General features: G+C 42.4%; 1 protein-coding gene across 2 annotated transcripts in view; it reads left to right on the forward strand.

Annotated features, from left to right (window-relative positions):
* WIPF3 (WAS/WASL interacting protein family member 3) overlaps nucleotides 1-22,695 on the forward strand; it is an 82,449-nt gene that overhangs the window by 5,678 nt on the left and 54,076 nt on the right. For both annotated transcript variants that reach the window (XM_057304292.1, XM_057304293.1), the window contains exon 2: nucleotides 13,029-13,178. In XM_057304292.1, coding sequence (XP_057160275.1) covers nucleotides 13,086-13,178 — 93 coding nt within the window. In that variant the 5' untranslated portion in view covers nucleotides 13,029-13,085. The remainder of the gene's footprint in view (nucleotides 1-13,028; nucleotides 13,179-22,695) is intronic.

The raw sequence follows: 22,695 nt of genomic DNA on the forward strand, positions 1-22,695 counted from the left end.
TTAAGATTGCATTCGGCTACCAAAACAAACAAACGAAACAGGAACAACATACACATCAGAATCTGGCTTAAACAGATACAAGTTTGTGTTAGGGAACCAGACTAGACTCCCAAGAAAGGCAGTTCAGGGCTGATGCAGGAGCTCAAACAATGCTTTCCATCTTCCTGATTCACCGTCCTTAGCCTGTAGGACCTTGTCTTACATCTGGTTGCCTCATGGTCACAAGATGGCTGCTGTATCTCTGGGCTTACAATCAGGAAGAAAAGGAAGGTGTAAATATCCAGAGTGAGGGCCCTTCCCTTAGGGAGGTGTTACCTCTTTATTCAGAAAGTGATGCCCTCCCTAGCTATTTCCACCTACATCTCGTTGGCCAAGATTTTGCGCATGGTTGCTCAAAATATAAGGAAGTCTGAGAAATCAAATATTTTTAGCTGGGTAAATTGCAACTGCCACTACCCTACCCACAAATTAGGGGTTTTGCTATGAGGAAGAAGAGGGAATGGTTATTGAATAGGCAGTTAGCAGGATCAGCCACCTGACTGCCATTATAAGCCATGTCCCTGACTTAATTAGAAATTACAGAAGGCAACTCAGTAGTTTAAAATGTTATGTGTTTCTAGATCTTCATACAATTAGCATGAGAGAATGAAACATACCCAAGTGTCTTATGTAAAGATTCCTGAATCACTAGCACCAGTCCTGATACTTTCCTAAATTTCAGATCTGTATTTCCATTTGCCAAATACACCTCATATGCTTCAAATTAAACCCACTTCTCCCTGTCCGTCTATGTCCCTCCCCACCATACACACGCTTTCTCCCATCCTTATTTAACACTAGATTGTCTTGGCAAGGAGCACTGGGGTTATCCTGGGCTGATTCTTCTACCCCATTCCAGACATCCAAACTAATATTCTTGGTTCTATCCCATTTACCATGATTCGAATTCAATAAATATCCACCCTCACTCATGTGGATCCCCAAATTGGTCTACCTATTTGCGGCTTCTCCCTATAATTCATGTATGTGGCATGTACACTGGTGGCAAAGCTTTGTTCATACCCTCCTCACTCCCTTCAACCATGGAAAGTCTGCTTCAGAGGTTTCTTATGCTTTTCACATGTCCATAACCTATGGAAGCAGTTAATTCATTTTTCCAGAGCACTGCATATTTCTATTAATATTTTTTGCCCTGGATTCCGTTTTGCCTGAAACTAATCATGTTGCACCAATTGTTTTTTGTAACAACAGCCTTCTTGGGTTATAATTCACATGCCATAAAATTCACTCTTTTAAATTGTGCAATTCAGTGGTTTTTGGAATATTCAGAGTCACGCAACCATCACCATCATGTAATTTCAGAACATTTTCATCACCCCAACAAGACACCCATTAGCAGTCATTCGTCATCTTACGTCTCCTCAGCCTGACAAACCACCAATCTACTTTTTACTTCTATGGATTTACCTATTCTGGATGTTCACATAAACGGGACCATACAGTATGTGGCCTTTTGCGACTGGCTTTTCACTCAGCATAGTGAATTTTGGGTTTATCATGCTATAGCATGAGTCAGTCTTTCCTTCATTTTTTTTTTTTTTTGTGAATAATATTTCATCCCATGGCCATTTTGTTTATCCCCTCATAAGTTGATGGACCTCTGGGTTGTTTCTACATTTTGGCTCTTGAGAACAATGTTACTAGAAATATTCCCATGTCAGTTTTGGTGTGGGCATAAGTTTTCATTTCTCTTGGGTAGATACCTGGGAGTGGAATTGGTGGGTCTTACGATAACTGTTGGACATTGTGAGGAACTTCGAGACTTTTCCAAAGTAGCGGCGCCATTTTATGTTCCCACCAGCAGCGTGCAGTTAGCTCTGCCAAGGGGAGGAGGAACGTTCTGCAGAGAAGCTAGCACCTGAGTGTGTTTTAAAGGATCAGTAGGGATTTCCCAGGTGGCAGAGGCTGTCCTGTGCAGCCTGAATCACATGGACAAAGACACAGAGATATACAGAAAAGGTACGTAAGAAAATGTCGCAAGTGTGGTGTGGGTAAAATCTCGATGTGTAGAACAGAGGGGAGGATGAGATGTAGAATTTGCCACCATTGAAAGGAGCCACGAAAGGAGTATGTGTGATGCCTTGTGGCCTGAGAGGTGTGGCCTCCAGTCACTTGGCTGTCACTGAACCGTGCCTGCTGCCATAGGAAGGGATCTGCCTGGTGAGACATGAGAGTGACTCCCTGCAGCGGATTGTCTGGGGTTCTAGCAGAACGTCAAGGGGGACGAGAGACTGGAGGCACCAGAATCGGCTTGGTCCTTCTCTGGCCCAAGCTGGAGCAGTACGAATAAGGTGAAAATACCTAAACTAAAGTCTCAGAAGTGAAACTTGAAAAGGAAGGATTTGTCTTGTAGCCTTGAACCCTGTTTCACCTCCTGTCCTCACGTTATTTCCTCAGTGATTCTCAAAAAAATCATTTTTGGGAGTGCTCACCATCCTAAGTGAAGAGTTACCCCCTTAGCCTTAGAAAGTAAAAAACACCCTCCTCATAAAATCTAACATCATCAAATAAATTAATTAAAGAGGTGGCAATTTATTGTGTAAAATGATTCACTATTTTATCACATCGATTACGGGTTTCCATTGCTTAATCAACTCCTCTTCTATCCTTAAAGCATACCTTGATTTTCCAAAACTAGAGATGCCATTTTCCAGAAACATAGCTGTTATATAAAATGAGACTTACTTATAAATGTGTGATTAATATCATGTATTTTTAATAAGCCTAGTTCTTCTTTTAGCTCATTCAAAGACGGCAAAAAAAAAAAAAAAAGGAAAAAAAGAAAAAGACAGGAAATCAATATTTTCTCCTCTCCCCCTTGGGAATGGCACACACAATGATTTTCATGGCATTTAGCTATAATTTAAAAACCTGAGTCAATGATAAATATTATCAATATCTCCATTTTTCCCTTCGCCAAATACTGTCCAAATATCATAACAAGTTCAATGAATGATCTGGGAACAAATTTGCATTTCAGTAAGAGCCTTATAGAAGGAAACCAATTTATGAGCTCATCGCAGGCGTGACTTGCTAGGTTTCCTATTAGATTGTGGTTAAAGTGTGTCTTCATTTTAGATCTCACATAGATAAGACTGCATTAGTCCTTTCAGCATTTCACCAGATAATTAACTACAATGTCTGATCAGGGCTGAGCAGATTCAGATGTGAGAGCTACTTTCATCAGGGCAGGGTTTCCCAGGTGTTAGAAATCCTTCCTGGGACACTTGGGTGGCTCAGTTGGTTAAGGGTCTGCCTTTGGCTCAGGTCATGATCCCAGGGTCTGGGGATCGAGTCCTGCATCAGGCTCCTTGCTCAGTGGGGAGCCTGCTTCTTCCTCTTACTGACATTCCTCCTGCTTGTGCTCTCTCTCTCTCTGACAAATAAATAAATAAAATCTTAAAAAAAAAGAAAGAAGAAAGAAAGAAAGTCATCCTTCCCAATCACCTAGGTAAGAGGTGAATGGGCACTCAGCATGGTTTCCCTTTCACGTTTGTGGGTCAGTTCCAATTTTAAGTACAGTATACCATTTTCATGGATCCAGCCTGCTGAAGTTAAATGAGTCTATAGAAAAGGAGCCTTTCAGTAAAGGACACAACTTCCAATGGTATGGGACAGAGACTTTCAGCATCCTAGATATTCTGCAACAGAGCTTTTCAAACTTCAGCAGGCACAAAAATCACTGTTGATAAGATACTCCCAAAGATTCTAATTCAGGAGGTCTGGGGTGGACACTGTGCCTTTCTTACATTCTAGAATACTCAGAGTGTGGTCCCCAGACCAGCATGTTAGTCTTGACTGGGAGCTTGTTAGAAATACAGAATCTCAGTTCCCACTCAGACTACTGAATCAGAATCTACATTTTCACAAGATCCATACCCCCACCCCCACCCCCACCGTGATTCATTCATTGCCATTAAAGTCTGGGAAGCATCACTCTAGATCACTGTTTCCCAAAGCACAAAGGTTTAGTATCACCAGGGAAACCTGAAATGAGTTTAGATGGTAGATAGATAGCATTTTATTTTAATAATTATTGCATTCATTTTTATTACTACCTTCTATTTATGGCAGATGATACTGGTTTTCCATTTATAGCAATAATTTAAAGTTTCTTTTGCAAAATAAATGTATTTAAAAGTAAGTTCAGGTGGTATGTGAATGTGACAAAAACTATAAAAGCCATGTGCTTTTTAAATTTTTTATTTTAAATTCTGTATTTAAATTCAGTTTAGTTAACATATTCTGTATTATTAGTTATTGGGGTAGAATTTAGTGACTCATCAGCTGCATGTAACAGCCAGTGCTCATTACATCCAGTGCCTTCCTTAAGGTGCATCACCCAGTGACTCCTGTCCTCCACCCACCTCCCCTCCAGCAGCCCTTGGTTGTTTCCTAGAGTTCAGTATCTCTTATGTTTTGCCTCCCTCTCTGTTTTTATCTTATTTTATTTTTCCTTCCCTTCCCCTATGTTCATCTGTTTTGTTTTTTAAATTCCACATGGGTGAAATATGGTATTTTACTTTCTCTGGCTGACTTATTTCACTTAGCATAATACCCTCTAGTTCCATCCACGTAACAATGGCAAGACTTCATTCTTTTTGATGGCTGAGTAATATTCCATTATAATATATATATCTCACATCTTTATCCATTCATCTGTTGATGGACATCTGGGATCTTTCCATATCTTGGCTATTGTGGACATTGCTGCTATAAACATTGGGGTGTGTTTGCCCCTTTGAATCACTACGTTTGTATCCTTTGGATAAATACCTAGTAGTGCAATTGCTGGGTCATGGGATAGCTCTATTTTTAACCTTTTTTTTTTTTAAGGTTTTATTTATTGGGGCACCTGGGTGGCTTAGTTGGTTAAGCCTCTGTCATTGGCTCAGGTCATGATCAGGGTTCTGGGATCAAGTCCCACATCAGACTCTGTGCTCAGCAGGGAGCCTGCTTCTCCCTCTTCCTCTGCCTGCTGTTCCACCAACTTGTGCTCTCTCTCTCTCTCTGTGTCAAAAAGATAAATACATACATACATACATACATACATACATACATACATTCAGTATTTAAAGACCCCAACGCAGGGCTCAATCCCAAAACCTGGGATCATGACCTGAGGCGAAGGCAGACGCTTAACAGACTGAGCCATCCAGGCACCCCTATTTTCAGCTTTTTAAGGAACCTCCATACTGTTTTCCAGAGTAAAAACCGTGTGTTTTTAAGTGACTTAAGTTAGTATGGTACTTAAGAGCATGGACTCTGGAGCCAGACATCCTAGGTTTGAATGCCAGCTCCCCCACTAATTCACTATGTGACTTTGGATAGATTTCTTAACATTTCTGTGCGTCAGTTTCCTCATCTAAAGAATGGGGACAATAGTAGTATCTATCTGGTTGGGCTGTTGTGGGGCTTAAATGGGTTAATATAAAAAAAAAAAAACACCAGGATCCGATACATAGTAACGGCTATGTCAGCGCTCACTTGTTTTACTATGCTCTAGAACACAAATGGTCAAGGATTTTTTTATCCTGTGCTTTTTATTTCGCCTTGCCCTGTCCCCTGCTTCCCTACTTACTCAGCCCAACATGCCCCAACTCCCCGAAAAGGCTAAATATTTCCAGGACTTTTATACCATTGAGGATTCCAGTGAGGGTATCAACTTTCCCTTTGGCCTAGACAAGGACAGTGTAGACCAGGAGAGGTGGTGTGTGGGACGTGAGATCTTGTTATAGGTGGGAAGTCCCAGGAGAAGGCGATGCCCAAAGAATTCACTCATCACACAATGAGGAAGTGACAGCAGAAAGTGATCACTCATAAATCATTTTCACCATCACCTGTAGATAATATTTTTTTAATTTTCTTTATTTTCCTTATAGCTTTGGCAACTTTGCCATGTGTTTTTCGAGAAATGTTTTATTTCTGCCTTGTATGCTCATGGACTTGTGTGCTGTGATTTCCTGGCCACAAGGCACCTTTGATAAATAAATGACTGATCTGTAGGACCCTGCTGAGCCCATAATGGGAGCAATGGGTTGTCTGTCACATGGGGCTTTATTAGAAGTTCAGAGGTGAGGGGCGCCTGGGTGGCACAGCGGTTAAGCATCTGCCTTCGGCTCAGGGCGTGATCCCGGCGTTATGGGATCGAGCCCCACATCAGGCTCCTCCGCTATGAGCCTGCTTCTTCCTCTCCCACTCCCCCTGCTTGTGTTCCCTCTCTCTCTGGCTGTCTCTCTCTGTTGAATAAGTAAATAAAATCTTTTAAAAAAAAAAAAAAAAAAAAGAAGTTCAGAGGTGAGAAATCTCTGCTCGCCTCCTCCATTTCATAGCCAAAGAAGTAAGAGACTCGGTGGAACAGTGACAAAATATAAAAAGTTATGAGTGCACAGAGAACTTTATTTTCTGATTCCTATTGAAATGTATTTTAAGAACCAGCAAAAGAAGCTTTTGTCAAATAGTAGCAGTAATCCTTCTTGCTTATATTTTTAAAATAGGCACATATTCTACTTGTTAACAACTGTAATCTGACAAACTACTATGGGGGAAAAAAGGGAGCATGTAGTTTCGACAAAAGCACCTAGTGTGTAAAATTGTTTACCATAAGCGATTTCTCTCTGAAAAAGCTCAGTTGGTGTATGTACCTATAGAACTTTTTATATTCACAAGCTGGGCAAGCCCAGTCCGCATCTATTTCTGGATCAGGTGGGGAAGGAAGGGGAGCAGAGGAGTAGGAAGAAGGGTTCATCACCTACCCCCACCTCCCTCAAGCCCGCTAGCTCCTGGTAAAGAGGTTGCACTGTGGCAGTCTGTGGATCCTGTGTGACCTGCAGGTATGTTCTGTTGGCCCACTGATTTTTAAAAATGCTTTTTGAATTGTTACCCACATTTCAAAACTGGACTTCACACAAACACCTGGATTTGGGGCCTTTGGGGGAAAACTGGGAAGATGGGGCCAATACTGGGCTTGCATTCCCACTGCAAGGGGGGGCCTCCTGCTGCAGACCCAGGCTGTCACTCCTGTGAGCCAGGGCCCCTCCACACCTTGTCCACCCACTGTTTCCTCACCTCTGACTCAGTGGTCACAAGTCGGCTCCCTGCCTGCAAGGGATTCTGGGCAAAAGAGCTCCTGGCTTCTGGCTGAGGGAGGCAGGACTCCTGTGAGAAATTCCTCAGGCATAGGAAAAGTGTTCAAAAGATGGCGGATAGCCACGATGAGACAGATGTCCACCCCTCCCCGAGAGAAGAGACACTTGCGGAATAGTGGAGTGTCATTTCAGCCCCTCTGTGATTCTAGCCTTTTTCTCTCCTCCACCACACACGCAGAACCTCCCAGGCTGCTTGCATTCTCCCACTTCTGTATCTCTGCTTATGTGCTACTCCCTCTAACCAGAACGGCCTCCTGTAGCCACCTTTTCACCTGCTGAAGAATGCAATAGCTTCTACCAGACGTTTATTTACTGCCCCTCCCCGGCCCCTGCCCCGCCGCCCTCCTCATGTTTGAATCGATGGTGACATTCCTTTGTGCTCCACAGCCCTCTTGGGGCATGCGTCTTACTCCACCTTTTGTTGTAGTTATTTGTGGTGATGCAGGTGTTGGTGGTGTGATGATGATGAATATAGCTTCCAGTTAAGTGTCTGATGTGTGTCACGACCTCTGTAATAAAACTCTGCATGTATAGTCTTTGTTTTAGTCCTGATGACAAACTAAGAGTTAAGCATTGTAGATATTTTACAGATAAAGAAAACGGGACCCCCCCCCCCGAGGCTAAGTGACTTGACCAAGGCCACACAGCTGGGAAAAGCCGAGGCACAAGTAGGACATGGGTCTGACGGGAAGAACAGCACTGTCCCCTATACTCAGGGGTCTCACATGGAAGGGGCATTAGTTCCCCACCTTCTAAGGGTGCTTGGATATCTAACCTGCATCTCAATGCTGTTTTTCAGAGTTACTTCCTGAGTCGGGAGAAAATATAAAAAAGCCTTTGAGAATCTGGCTTTTTTTATCCTAGGCATTTTTTTTTAATACATTACAGAGCAAAGTAACAGTTTTAAGTGTGTTGGGAGAGCACAAAGCTTCAAAGAGCTCATGGGTACAGCCTGTGACTTCCTGGAGCTCTGCATTCTTAACTGTCAGATTTTAACGAATACTTCTCTAGGTAATTGCTTAATTATTTTATCTGTCAAGAAAAAGCCTTCACAGCCATCAAGTCCCACACGTAAAAATATCCTTTAATCCTAGAGGAGTTTGAATAATCATTCTGGTGAGTTCAGCAAGACAGAAGCCCAGCGGCACCTAATTCCTCTCAGATTTCTTAAGGTAAAATTAAATGGAGAGCAAGGATGCCTCCATTCAGGAGCAGCAAGTGGAAGAATTATATTTCCCTGTATAAGGTCCCTTTTACTTGAGAGTCTCAGAAATATTTAAAAATCTTTGCCAGGTGGAAGTAGAGAAGTCACATGACCTGAATGACACCAAGTTATTAAAACAAAAAAATGAGGTTTTGGATCAGAGAGGCCAGAGCCTTAACTCATTTCTGGTACTCTATCTGAAATTTGGTAGAAACTAGGTGATGTCTCCGACTTTGGTTCCCCATCGTAGGAAATGTTGATGTCTACCATAGAGTCGTTGAGGGATTAAACAGAACATTGTGTTATAAGTACCTAATGCAGGGCTGAGCCCATCTAGGGGCTTCAAAAAGTTATAGAGTCAATCCTCATTATTCACAGATGCCATAGTTTGCTGATCATCTACTCATTGAACTCTATTTGCAACCCCAAAGTCAGTATTCACAGGCACCATCATGGTTGCTGGAGGAAACGTACAGAGTGAGGAAAAACTGGAGTCACCCCATGCACACATGCGTTCCCAGCTGAGGTGGAACAAGGCAGGACTCTGCAGTCTTGTTCCAGCTCTCATACTGTAAACCTGTGTTCTTTGCACATTCTGTTTAGTGCCACGTTTTTTAAACTTTTGTGTTGATTGTCAGTGAGTTCGCTGACCCTTCCAAATATAACGCTGAAGTGCTCTCTAGGGTTGCTGAGCACAAAAAGGCTGCGAGAAAATGTGTGTTAGAGAACCTTCATTCAGGCATGAGGTATAACGCTGTTGGCATGAGTTCAAGCTAATGTACGTACAATATATTAAGTGAGGTGTCTTTTTTTAAGATTTTATTTATTTATTTGACAGAGAGAGCGAGAGAGCACAAGCAGGAGAAGCAGTAGGAGAGGGAGAAGCAGGCTCCTGCTGAGCAGGGAGCCCGATGTGGGGCTTGATCCCAGGACCCTGGGATCATGACCTGAGCCAAAAGCAGATGCTTAACCATCTGAGCCACTCAGGCGCCACTAAATAAGGTGTCTTTAAACAGAAACATACGTAAAACAAGATTCTATATTAGTGAGTTTACAAAAGTCTTGTGACTGGATGTCCAGAGCAGTCTGACCCTGTGTTTCTGTGAAGAGCAGTGGTTCAGTTTTTGCTAACTCAGTGTCTGTGGCAACTTTATAGAATATAACTACCACAAATAATGAGAACTGGCTATATTCTATTAAGTTCCTGTATTCGATAGCTTCAAAATTAGTGGCTCTAATAAATTAACTCCAAACTCTCCCTGACTTAATACGGTAAAAGTTTATTTTTCATTTTTGTAAAATCCAATCGAGTGTTTGGCAGATGGCCTTAAAGAGGTGAGTCAGGAACCCAGATTCTTTATATCTTGTGGCTGAGCCCACACATTAGACCTTTCCTTCCAGCCAGTGGATGGAGGAAGAGAGGAAAGTTGTGGGTAGAAGGTCTTTATGGGCCAACCTACACGTGGAAGACATCACGCCTACCTTCATTCTGTTGGCCAGAGCCCAGTCACATAGTCACATCTAACCACAGAGGATGCTGGGAAATATAATCCAGCTGTGTGCTAAGGGGTTACATGAATAGCTCTGCCACAGTTCTCTTTAATTACTTCCTGTGGTCATTTTTCCTTAGATAAATGACAAAACCCTTAGGTAAGTGGCATTTAAGTTTCTAAAGTTACTTTTCTAATCCCTTTCCGGTTCTTCACCGAGGGAAGCAGCTCTGTCTCCTCTGATAATCCTCATGTAATGAGACCTCTATGTTTTCTCTTGTTTTGTGATACTTCAGCCAACCCTTTAATCCCTATTGTAAAGTTTTGACTGAAATTATTTTGTTACTGAATTAAGGATCACGAAAAGATATAGCCAGTGCTTTTTATGAAAGACATTGTTAAAATACAAATAACTGATCATTCATATTTGTTCCAACTAAACTGTGGGCTCACATCCAACTTGCTTTAGCATTCAGCCAGTAAAATGCCAGCTTTATCTGACTCTACATTATTGTCTAATACACACAATTTATTTTATTGTATAATAAAATAACATCGACACTACTTTGAAGAAGTATCTACTACCGCCTGGGACCTCTGCTCAATTTTAGTATAGTTTTATTATCTGGACTCTGAAGAGTATTATTTTTTTCAGTCTTTCTGTTCCTGTTTTACTATGACGGAAAGAAACAGTGACACAAAAATTATCAGGTGCTAGTAACTTTGAGGGAGATACTTTATAAGAAAATTGTGGTCTCTTACAGTGATCAGCTCATGAACCTCTTTGCAACTCTTATGAAAACTATCATGGATTCTTTCTACGTGAAAGTTGAACTTACATGTATCTTATACCACTTTAAATTTTTTGAAAAGATTTATTTATTTGAGAGAGAGAGAGAGTGAATGCATGAGTGGGAGGAGGAGCAGACGGAGAGAGAGAATCTCAAGCAGACTCCCTTTTGAGTGAGGAGCCCAATGCGCGGCTCGATCTTATGACTCTGAGATCATGACCTGAGCTGAAATCAAGAGTCGGGTGCTCAACCAACTGAGCCACCCAGGTGCCACTTTAAATTTTTGTACAATTTTAGGGGGTTCTTAACCCTGCTGAAAACAGGGTAGTCCCATATGATCCAGCAATTCCACTCCTAGGTATAGGCCCAAAAGAATTGAAAGCAGAGTCTTGAAGAGATACTCGTACACCAGTGTTCATAGTCGTATTCACAGTACCCCAAAGGTGAAAGCAACCCAAGTATCATCAACAGATGAACGAATAAACAAAATGTGGTGTATACATACAATTAAGGAAGGAAATTCTGGCACATGCTACAACATGAATGAAACTTGAAGACAAATAAGCCAGACACAAAAGGACAAATACTGTATTTAAGGTACCTAGAATAAGCAAATTTACAGTAATATAAAGTAGAATAGAAATTACCAGGGACTAGGGGAAGGAGGAATGGGAAGTTATTATTTAATGGGTACTGTTTGGGATGATGAAAAATTCTGGAGATGATAGTGGGGATAATTGCACAACATTGTGAATGTACTTGATGCCACTGAATTGTACAGTTTAAAATTATGAAAATAATAAATTTTGTATTATGCATATTTTACCACAAAAAAAAAAGTCATGTTGAGAAGAGGCTGGACTTCAGAGCCTAATAAGCCTGGGTTCCAACCCCAGGTCCACCCATTACTAGCTGTGTGGGATTTGGGGCCAAGTACTTAATATCTCTGAATGTCATTTTTCTTACCTATAAAATTGGGATTAAACTACTGACCTTAGAGGAAATTAATGTGATTAGCTGGTCACATGGCAGCCACTATCCACAAAGGTAAAGAGAACATGTTTGAAGTAAGCAAAATCCAGGGGACTAGGTTAAGAACAAAGTACCAGGTTACATAATTGCTTTTTGCCTCTAAGAGATAAGAATATTACCATGGAAGAATACAAATGCCGCAGGAGTTTAAAGCTAAAGAAATGGCCACAGGCCTTGTTCTGGCCTTCCACTAACTACAGAGACAGAAGGAACACAAAACCACCCTGCCTAAGTTTGATGTTTATTTCTGTTTCCACTTAAATTGTTAGATTCTCATATAGGTTTTCCTCGTTCTTGTAAACTCTGGGGTTTTTCTTTAGTATACATTTTAAGCTTTTTCAGTGTGTCCTGATGTGGATTCTAAGATGCACATACACACACACACACACACACACACACACACACACACACTCCACAGAGAAAGACCGCATTTATTTGGAGATCAGACATCCTGTAATATTAACTGTTTGAAACATAACCATATTTGCATAATTGTGCTCCAAAGCCCTCTATGTAGCAAATACCAGATTGTATAGAAACAACAACACAGCCACAATAAGAAAAGTGAGAGCTGAAAGAAAAGAAGGAAGCAGGAAAAGGATTAATGCACTTTGCAAGCGTTTTTCAAGGCTGGCATCGTGAGTAACGTTGAGCCTGTGACATTCTGAAAGGTTAGATTTCATTCCATTTGCTCTGCTTAAGAAAATGGGAGTATGTACAGAATATTTTTAAATTGCATCGGAAATGGTAAAACTGAAAGTTTAATGCTAAGAAGATAGAATGAAGTTATTTGGAAAAATCGTTATGGAATGAGGTGTCGCCATTGACATATTTATATATTCTATTTATATTGAAACATAAATAGCTAAATTTTATCAGTTCTATCACCTAATTCTCAATAAAATCTAGCTACTTTAAAAAAAAAGATTTTATTTCTTTGAAAGAGAGAGAGCAAGCAAGAGCACGAGCAGAGGGGAGAGGCAGAGGGAGAGGGAGAAGCAGGCTCCCCCACTGGATCCCAGGATCCCAGGATCATGACCTGAACGGAAGGCAGATGCTTAACCCACTGAGCCACCCAGGCGCCCTAATCTAGCTACTTCTTTTGTTTCTAGCACTTGACACAGTGCCTGCCTCACAGGGGGGCCTTCAGTAGTTATTGAAAGAAAGAATGAGAGGAAGGATGAATGAGTGGACAAGTGAAAGAAAGAAGCTATCCATTAAATCCACGTGTCTGCAGGACTGTATTACCGGTGCGTGAATAAAGACATCCAAATTTGAAACTGTCTCTTTTTCTCCCTTTCAGGGCAGAACCCATTCTCCTGGGACCATTCAGAAGCAAGAGACACCAACGCTGTGACATATGCCAGTGCCACCTCCACCACCACCTCCTCCTCTGCCTCCGCCTCCCCCACCCCTGGGGGCTCCTCCCCCTCCCCCACCGCCAGCACCCCCGGTAAGCCCTGTTATCGTTCAGTCTGGTTTACTGTTGAGCATAAGCTGCTTTGAATACACTTGAGCAGAAGGTTTTAAATGTTGAGAACCAGCCACTACCCAGCTCACCTGAAGCAGGGGGCATCTTAGGAGCTGGCTCTGGGGACTCCAGGGTCTGATTCCAAACCAGCCTGGCCAGGTAGTCCTCTTCCCATTTCTCAGCGGCTCCCACCCCCTACCTCAGGGTCATATACAAACATCTGCATCATTTCTCTTCTAATTCCTGCTGCTCTGTACAGGCTTCCCGAGAATTTCTAACTGGCTCTCCCATCTCACTGGAACCCTCAGGTGAGAGGTGGTGGGGAGTGCTCAGTGAGGCGTGCTGCCGAGTGAGTTTCCGGTGTGTGTTTCTGGTGTGTGCTGTGGCGGCAGCTTCCAGTGTGTGCTGTGGCTGGTGCTTACATTGCTTGGGCTTCGGTAGCCTAGTTCTGGGTCCACACGAGAGAAATGTCATATGAAACGCTGCAGTGAAACATAAATCTCAAATGAAATTTCCCTATCTACATAAGACTGAAGTCAGTCCGTTCCAGTTTGTAATACTGGATACCCTTCTTCGGTTTAATAGTTTGGGTTCAGGAGAAGCACAGAGAGCAGCTACTTTGCTTTCGAACAAGAGATTTCTCAACCTTGGCTCGACTGGTGTTTCGGATCAGATCAGTTTTGTCGTGGAGGTCTGTTCTGTGCCTTGTAGGATGTTAAGGAACACCCCAGCCTCTACTCTCTAGTTGCCAGTAGTGCCCCCAATTGTGCCCATCAAAAATGTCTCCAACCTTTGCCAAATCTTCCCGAGAGGCACAGTCATCCCCCTCTCGTCTGAGAAGAATATTTGTGCTTCATGCTGACAACGAGGCCTTCTTCTGACGAAAACCTAGAGCATTTCTTCCCCTAAGCCTGCCCTCCACAGGCCTCTGCAGAGAGCCAGGTGTGGCACTGACCACAGCTCCTGTTTCTGGTGGAAAATGAAAGATACAGATACTGTGTTGACGTAGCATGCAGAGGCAGGGCTGCCTAGGGATGATATGAACCAAGTCAGCAGAAGCCAGGAATAGAGCTTCGCCTGCCATCCTCCCCTGGAGAGAGTGAGAGTATGCCTGGGTGCCGCCCCCTATGACGTTAGTTTTGCAGCTGACCATATCTGATGTGCCAGGGACACCGACCTGCCTGAAACTTGGCTCTTGCCCTTGAAGAGAGTGGAAAGAAGACACATAATGTGAATTATATCTAAAAGCTCTCCAGCCACTGTAGAAAGAATAGAGATAAGCGTTGGAGTTCCACTGCTGCATCTGATCCCACAAGGGATAAAGGAGGTGAAGTTTGTAAGTGAAGGAAATAGACATGGGACGATCATGTGGCTCTTGCACAGACTTGCCAGCTCTGGGGAAGTGCCATTTACAATAACTTCAGATACCACAATGCTGTAAACTTAGCCAGAATAAATAAACTTATCAAAACCCATGTTGGTGGAGAATTAGGGAAATAAGCCCTTTTAAACACTGCTGGTGACACTCCAATGCCTGGGATTCAATACATGTTGAATGAGTCTGGAGTGTTCTCTGGCAGAGAACAGTTAAAAATCTAAATGCATCATGCTTTTTCCTCTGATTATTGAGTAGTTTTATTTCTGAGCCTGATTTAAAAATGTAACTCTAAAGAAACCAAAAAGAATTTATACAAGGATGTTCACAGCAATGCTGTTTATTCCAGTGAAAAATTAGATCTTAAATGGTCTATGAGAACTAAATGAAATTTATTAAGTCATGCTGATAATTAAAAATTGCATTATGGCATAGAGTTAATTAAAAGTTATATTTATAACTGTGCTGATTATGGAAAGCAGATATGGAATGGTGGATTAAGAACAATGCACATTTTGTGCATAATGAGATCAGCTATATAATATATATATGTAGCAAAGTTCAGAAGAGAGTTTTGAGTGCTGATAATAAAATTTTAAATTTCGTTAGGCAGTTCTTTTTCTTTAAAGATGCTTAAGTTCATAGTAAATAAAAATAATTCTACATTTGGTCAATTTGTTACATTCCCTACCCATTCCTAAATTTTTTTGAGGAATAAAATAACCGTGTAAATGTTAATATTTTTAAAAACACATTTTCCGGGGCGCCTGGGTGGCACAGCGGTTAAGCGTCTGCCTTCGGCTCAGGGCGTGATCCCGGCATTATGGGATCGAGCCCCACATCAGGCTCTTCCTATGAGCCTGCTTCTTCCTCTCCCACTCCCCCTGCTTGTGTTCTCTCTCTCACTGGCTGTCTCTATCTCTGTCGAATAAATAAATAAAATCTTAAAAAAAAAAAAAACACATTTTCCTACAGTCTAGGAAAACTATGTACGATGCATATTAAAGGCAAAGAATTAACATCCTTAGTATATAAAGAGCTCTTACAGATCAATATGGAAAGGATGAGTTGAAAAATGGGCATAGGATATGAGCAGGTGGAAGAAATACAAATGTTCCAACCTCACTATAATTGAATAAACACAAATTAAAATAATGAGAAACCATTTTCATCTGATGATGGTGATGGTAGTTGGCTCAAATGTCAAGAACCAAGCACTAATAATTCTTAATGGGAACAAAACTTGGTATAATTCCCTAAAGCACAATTTGTTAATATAGATCAAAACCCTTTTAAAAAAATGGCTATACTCTGTGACCTAGTTTCACTTAAAGTAATTTTCTTTAAGAAACTAATCATAGATGGAGGTGCCTGGGTGGCTTGGTCAGTTAAGCATCTGACTCGGTTTTGGCTCAGGTCATGATCTCATGGGTCGTGAGATTGAGCCCCGTGTTTGCTCCACGCTTAGCAGGGAGTCTGCTTGAAGATTCTATCCCTCTGCCTCTCCCCCTACTCTCTTTCTCTCTCTCTCTCAAATAAATAAATCTTTAAGGAAAAAAAAAAAAGAAACTAATCATAGATGTACAGAAATATTTAGCTATAGGATATAAATGAAAACATTACTTTGTAATAGCAACCCAAAAAGAAAAGAAACAATCTAAAATTTTCATACCAGAAGATTCCATAAACAAATGATTATGTAATCCACACAATGGCATACTAGGCAGCCATTTAAAGTCATATCAAAATTATTTTATAACTTCCAGTGTAATGATTGACTCAGACAAGGATCATGCATTAAAGCTAAACCCAGTCAGTGAGAGGTTTGTGGGGAACAGGATGTTCACAGGATCCTAAGTATCACCCGGATTACTTCTAATTACAAAGGGGAAAGTATACCTTTAAAATGGTGACCTATAGTGGAATGACCTTCTATCCCAAGCCTTTTGCTGCAATGCAACAAGAAATACAGAGCATCGCCCTATAAAAATCACCTGCCAAAAACGAATGTACTCTGAGCAAGCAGTGAGACATCCAGATGTGGGATCTTCTACAATAGAGGTTGGCAAACAAGAGTGGGACCCATGCTCCAGTTTTTGAATAGCCTGCAAGCTAAGAATGTTTTTTTCTTTTTCAAATGGTTGAAAAAAATTCAAAGAAAAATACTTCATGACATGTGAAAATTATATGAAATTCAAATTTCAGCTCATAAGTAAGGTTTTATTGGACCCCAGCCATGCTCTTTCATTCATATTGTCTGTGGCTCCTTTCATGCTACAATGGCTGAACACCAGTTAAATAACTTGTTATCCCCCTAAAATGATTTCACTTTCTCACTAGTCAGCCTATATTTTTAAAATTATACTCAATTATTATTATATTTTGAACTTCATCAACAAAAATTTTGTGGACGTTTGTTGTCTTTTTTTTGTTATGTTGTACTTACATAACATCTATGATTTTGCCTCTTGGCCCACAATGCCTAAAATATTTACTCTCTGGCCCTTCACAGAAAAAGTTTGCCAACACGTGTCCTACTAGTCAGCTGGCTTCATTCAGCCTTCCTTTGGTCACCAGCAGCCAGAGATGTTGATACGCCTACCTCAGATCTTGTCCCTCCCCTCCAACGATTTGCAAGGACTTCCCATCCCTCTCTTAACTGTCCCATGCCACCTCTCAGACCTGTCGTGCTCCTCTAGTCATGTCTTCTCCTTCAGGATCTCAGCATTGATCTTCCTTTTGTCTGGAAAGCTCTTTCTGGGCATCTCAGCTCAGATGTCAGTTCCTTGGAGCAATATTTCCTCACGCCCATACTGGCATTTATAACATACTTTTAAACTTCTCCTTCGAAGCAGTTATCAGTTTTTAGTTTTGTTTTCATTTGACTGGCAGCCATAGTTGTGTTTTGTGGACTTTTAGTTCTGTGTGCCTGGCTCATACATAGGCACTCCACTCATTGAATGAATGAGTGAATACATGCATGAATGAATGAATGAATATCTGTGTAAAAGGGTTAAGAAATGGAGCTGAACCTCTTCCTAACCAGCGTTCAAGACTTTACACATCTGTGCTCACGGAGCAATGTGGCAGGTTGTGATATATGGAACCCGTGCAAGGAGGGGACACTTTGTTGTGTCTGAGCCCTTGTAATGAAGAGTATCAGGCTTCAGCTTGGCTCTGGAAGATCTGGGGATCAGACCAGGGCTGAAAGGTTCTTGGTTTCTTCCTCCCACCTCTCACTTCTCCCCTTCCTGTCCCTCCCATCCTCATCTCCTCCTCTTGTCTGATGTGCAGCCTCTCTTTTTTTCCAAGAATATGAGCGTGGAACCAGGGAGAAGGGCAGATGGGGCTTGCTAAAATTTTGAAGTAGACTTTCATTAAAAGCCAGACATGGGGCACCTGGGTGGCTCAGTCAGTTAAGCGTACGACTCTTAATTTCAGCTCAGGTCATGATCTCAGGGTTGTGAGATTGAGCCCCAAGTCGGGTTCTGTGTTGGGCGTGGAGTCGGCTTGGGATTCTCTCTCTCTCCCTCTGCCCCTCCCCCACCTCTCTCTCTCTCTCTCTCTCTCCCTCTCTTAAAAAAAAAAAAAAAAAAAGCCAGACAGCCTTCGCCAGCTTGTTCGCCTTTGTTTGCCCCTTATTCCCATGTCTTTTGAGCTCTACTCCTTTGTCTTAGCCCTCTAAAATCTGGTAACAGTATCAAAACTGCCTGCGTTTGATCCACTTACAATGAAATTATTGTTGCTTTGGTTATGGGGCATGTAACTTTTTAAAAATCTAGAAAAATGTAATGGATTTGATTTGTGAAACGCAGCAGACTTTTACAGAACTTTTGTTTTCAAATCTAATTGGACCCTTTGGTAGTGTCCGAGATGAGAGAATAAACTCCTTGAGGGCCTGTGATTTCTGTTTTCTTGCCATAATCCCATAACACTGTCTACCCAAGAGGAATGAAATACATGTCTCTGACCAACTGATAAACTCATTGGAGTTGGGTTGCCCAGGCAAAGCCTACTGGTAGGGTCCTGGCCACTGCATGGGTGTTTATTTAAGAAGTAGATTTGTAAATGTTTACAGCATTGTTTTTTAATGTTGCTCTTCAAGCTTAAACATCCTCAGGAGGAAACAGTGCCCCAAAGAGAAGTTGTATCTTGTTATTTAAAAACAAAGGAGAAACTGGTTTGACAGTCATTTATTTACCACAAAAAGCAAAAGTCTAAGGAAAACACTGTGGGGCCATATATTTCTGCCTGCCTGTTCCGGGGGTGGTGTTTAATAAAATCCTGAGGGGAAGCTACAATAAGAAGTATTTTGTGGCCCCTCGCTCTTCGTTCCCTGCTTACCCTTTGCAGGGTTTTTGTTTGCATTCAGGAAACTCAATGAGATAATTTTTCTCCTTGTAATCTAAGGATTGCGTGATTTATAGGCGAGGTAGACTTTCCAGTGTCAGGAAACATCAGCTGTGGCTTACATTGGGCGGTTTTCCCACCATCTCTAGGAGGCAGGAGCTCACGTGGTATAGAAAAATATGTTATCTAAGAAAGAAAACATGGAAAATGGAGCAGTGTCTGAAGTCCCATGAGAGCCATTTTCAGAGTTTTGTGTTTGCTGGGGTTAAAAATGCAGAGTTGAGGGGCACTTTAGTGAAAAGGGGCTTTAGTAGAATTGCATATTACCCTATATTCTGGAAGAGGTCATTTGCATGTTTACTGGTACATTTGGAATAATGAGAGGCTTAAAAAAATCTTAAACACTGTCACTCAGATTCTCTTGACACCCTGGCTCTTCGATTAGTGTTGCTAATAAGGGATTGGGAACACTTACCCAGAATTGACAGTGACCACGGGGATAAGGAGAAGGCTTTTGCATTAGGCCAAGCTATTGAGAGAGAATTAAATTGACAATTGGTCTCCACTTAACAGTTTGCAAAACTGCACCTTTGTCTTCAAGTAATTTTAAAAACTTGATTCCCTCTCTCTTGCCCATGTGCAGCCACAAGCAGTAACACTGCATCAGTGAAAAAGGGAGCCAGTCTTTGCAACAGATTCGCTGGGTCTGTAAGCGAGAGAGGTGTGGCAGGAGCTGCCAGTCATCCTTGCAAAGGGCCATTCTGGATGGTATTGAAATGTGTTTCTTTTTTCCCAGCTGTGAGGTGGGAGGGGTGGTGGGAACAAAAAGGCAAAGGCTTGCAGTGGTGTGCTGGAGGCAGCGATTATGCGCTAATAATGCCTGGGACTTAGCTAGAGAGCCTGCAAGCTCTTGTTAAAGGCTTTTATCAAATTTCATAGGAGCCCAGGAGCGTAAGCCACTCTCACGCAGTGCCTGAGCCGAGGGATAAGGAAGGGAAGGTGCCATGGGGTATGAGGCCAAAGGGCGATCCTCAGAAGCCTCAGCCTTCTCTTCAGCAATCACTAACCCGAGATTTATTTTACACGCAAGTCTGCTGGTTCTTTGCCTTTGAAATCTTTTAAAATTACAGTGTAACTAACAATTCCTAGAAAACTGCAAGCAGACCATTGTCCCTGCACCAGGGCTGTCTTTTCATAGGTACGCTGCTACACTTAGGAGCACCACTGTGGTTTGGAGCCTGGGATCCTTGGGGCCGTGGACCCTTTCCCCCAAACTGCTCTTTCATTTCTTGCCATAAAAGGCAAAAACTACCAGTGTCAGGTGATTGCTGGCAGTTAGATATCCAGCCCTGACTCTGTAGAGAGCTGCAAGAAGGGAGGGGTGCTGGGACCCAGGAGTACCTCTCTTCAGGGAGGTGCTGGCAGCCAGTAAAAGTCACGTTCCCTATAACGTTTATTGAAAAGGCAGGTTGCATGGCATGAAAAAAGCAGGCTACATAGAAGTAGTATGGTCCCAACTATATAAAACAAAACAAAACTGTGTCTGTACATGCTCACTCATGGTCTAACTGCCCAGGGCCTCTGCTGCTGGCAACGCTGGGTGCACGGTGGGGACTGCAAATGCCTCTGAGCTCAATGACGGCAGACTGTGCCCTTCACCTTGACCAAGCCATTGTGCAAATTTACAGACCTTTTACTGCACAGACTTACCCAGTCTCTGCCTCTGAAGAGTTTCGGACCTGAATCCAGAGAAGACTGGGCTTGTCATTGATCACAGCTCAGTCGTGATAGTACTGAGCGTACAATTGGTTATTCCCAGGCCAGAACTTTGTACCTTGAGTTGCTGCTTCATTATATGTTTCCTGCGTCTGGGATCCTCAAGGTTTCATCTTTCAGGAGCCCTCAGGTCCTCTGAATTCGTTACCTTTCATCCTTTTAAGCTTGCTTCTCTGAGCATCAGGTACCGTTGTGTCTTGCTAATGCTTTGAGATCTCCCCGGAACAGGCAGGTCGAGGACTGAAAGGATCGTGGGGCCAGTGAGCAGTGAGTAAGTGACTCTGAGACGGGGAGTCTGTGCCTAGGTCAGAACTAGACACATATTAGGAGCTTAGTACCCAGCATTACTTCCCCAACTAGTGAGTTTAGCAAAAGTATCATTCATAAGGTAAACCCACTGGGAGCTAGCCGGCCACTACTTTACATCTTGCACCTGCTTAAGCCTTGAAAGCCAGAACGTGTCCTATATTGTGTCAGAACAGCATTAGCACATTCAAATTTTAGTAAGAATATTTTATAAAGCAAGTGCAGTTTTACAGATCTAACAAATTTACGGATAGCAAAAGTAAACACCCAGGCATTTATTTGAAAAGCCCTTAAAAGGGCCTTTGGCACAAACTTACCCATTCCAATTTGTTATTGTTTTCGAAGAGAATAGACCTTGCACCTTTTCTTTACATAAACACATTTGAGAACTCCAGGAAGCAACATGGTGTACCCATTTTGTACACGGTAGCAAGAGATTTCCATTTTTATAAGGTCTATTCACAACAGAGGAGTCTGAATGCATTTTCAAGCTGGTGAAAGCAGGATAGCACCTGTACCACTTCAAACAGAAAGGTGTAAAAACATGTTGTGTTCTGCATCCCCGTTCAGCACTCATTGTGCCAAGCTGTCAGGTTCATCAGGGATCATGCAATGATGCAACGTGGTGTGTTTAAAAAAGACAAAAACACGTGGGCTTTGGAATTGTACAGATTGGAAACTGGATCCCTGCTGTGCCCCTTACTAGCTATATGATATCAAGCAAATTCCTTAGTGACTCTGGGCTTCACTTTTCTCTCTGTAAATGGGAAAAATAACCACTACTTCCTCGGGTGCCGTGCCCCAAGAGTGGAAACTTCATTTTTGTCTGTTTTGCTATATTATAGTGAATCCTCAACACCTGAGCCGTTCCTGGCATGGAGTAGGCATTTGGCAAATATGCAATGAATGCACAAATCATGGGGTTATTGTGAGGATCTAATAAGATATTGATAGAAGCTGTTGTTTACCCACTGCCTGCTCAGTCAATGGTAGCTACTGTTATTTCAGGGCCCAGGCAACAGCTGGGCGAGTAACTAGATCCGGGACTGGTAAGTGGAAGGCAAAGGCCCTTGTGGCCAGTGTGGGGCAGGAGGCCAGACACCAGAAGTGAAGATCAAGGTTGGAAGCCCGAGTTATTTCAAGTGGGGAGTTAGGCCAGCGGTCTGCAAATAGTCCAGAAACAGAGGGCAGAGTTGACCGCTTCTGGGTTTTCATGGGTACCAATCCACCGTGCCAGTATCTGCTCCTGTAGCATGATTCCAAGGAGGTGAATGGTTGGCCTTCCTTCCTCTTTTGTGCCTCCCACTGAGTTGAGTGGCTGGAATCCATGGGTAACAGCAGGGAGTACCTGGAATCAGGACTAGGGCTGTGGCCGAGGACGGAGTGGAGATGTAATGTCCTTTAGGACCCACGCCGGTGGAATGACAGCCCAGTGCGGATATCCCAAACGTGTAGAGGAGGTTTTATTTTCTCAGCTGCTGTTTGGTTTGTCACTTTACAAGCAGCTGGGCAGTAGCAGACCAAGAAGCTGCCAGGGGGAAGGCACCTGTTTCCCTAGAGGATTTAATGGTGATGCTCATGCAAGAATTCTAGATCATTTGGCTGACTCTGGGCCCCTATCTACAGCAAAGAAAGATGTTGAGATGTTCTTTGGGCCTTGTGGCAGCTTGAAGAGGATGTGATTTAGGTGTT

The sequence above is a fragment of the Ursus arctos genome, unplaced genomic scaffold, assembly GCF_023065955.2.
Source record: "Ursus arctos isolate Adak ecotype North America unplaced genomic scaffold, UrsArc2.0 scaffold_3, whole genome shotgun sequence".
NCBI lineage: Eukaryota > Metazoa > Chordata > Mammalia > Carnivora > Ursidae > Ursus > Ursus arctos.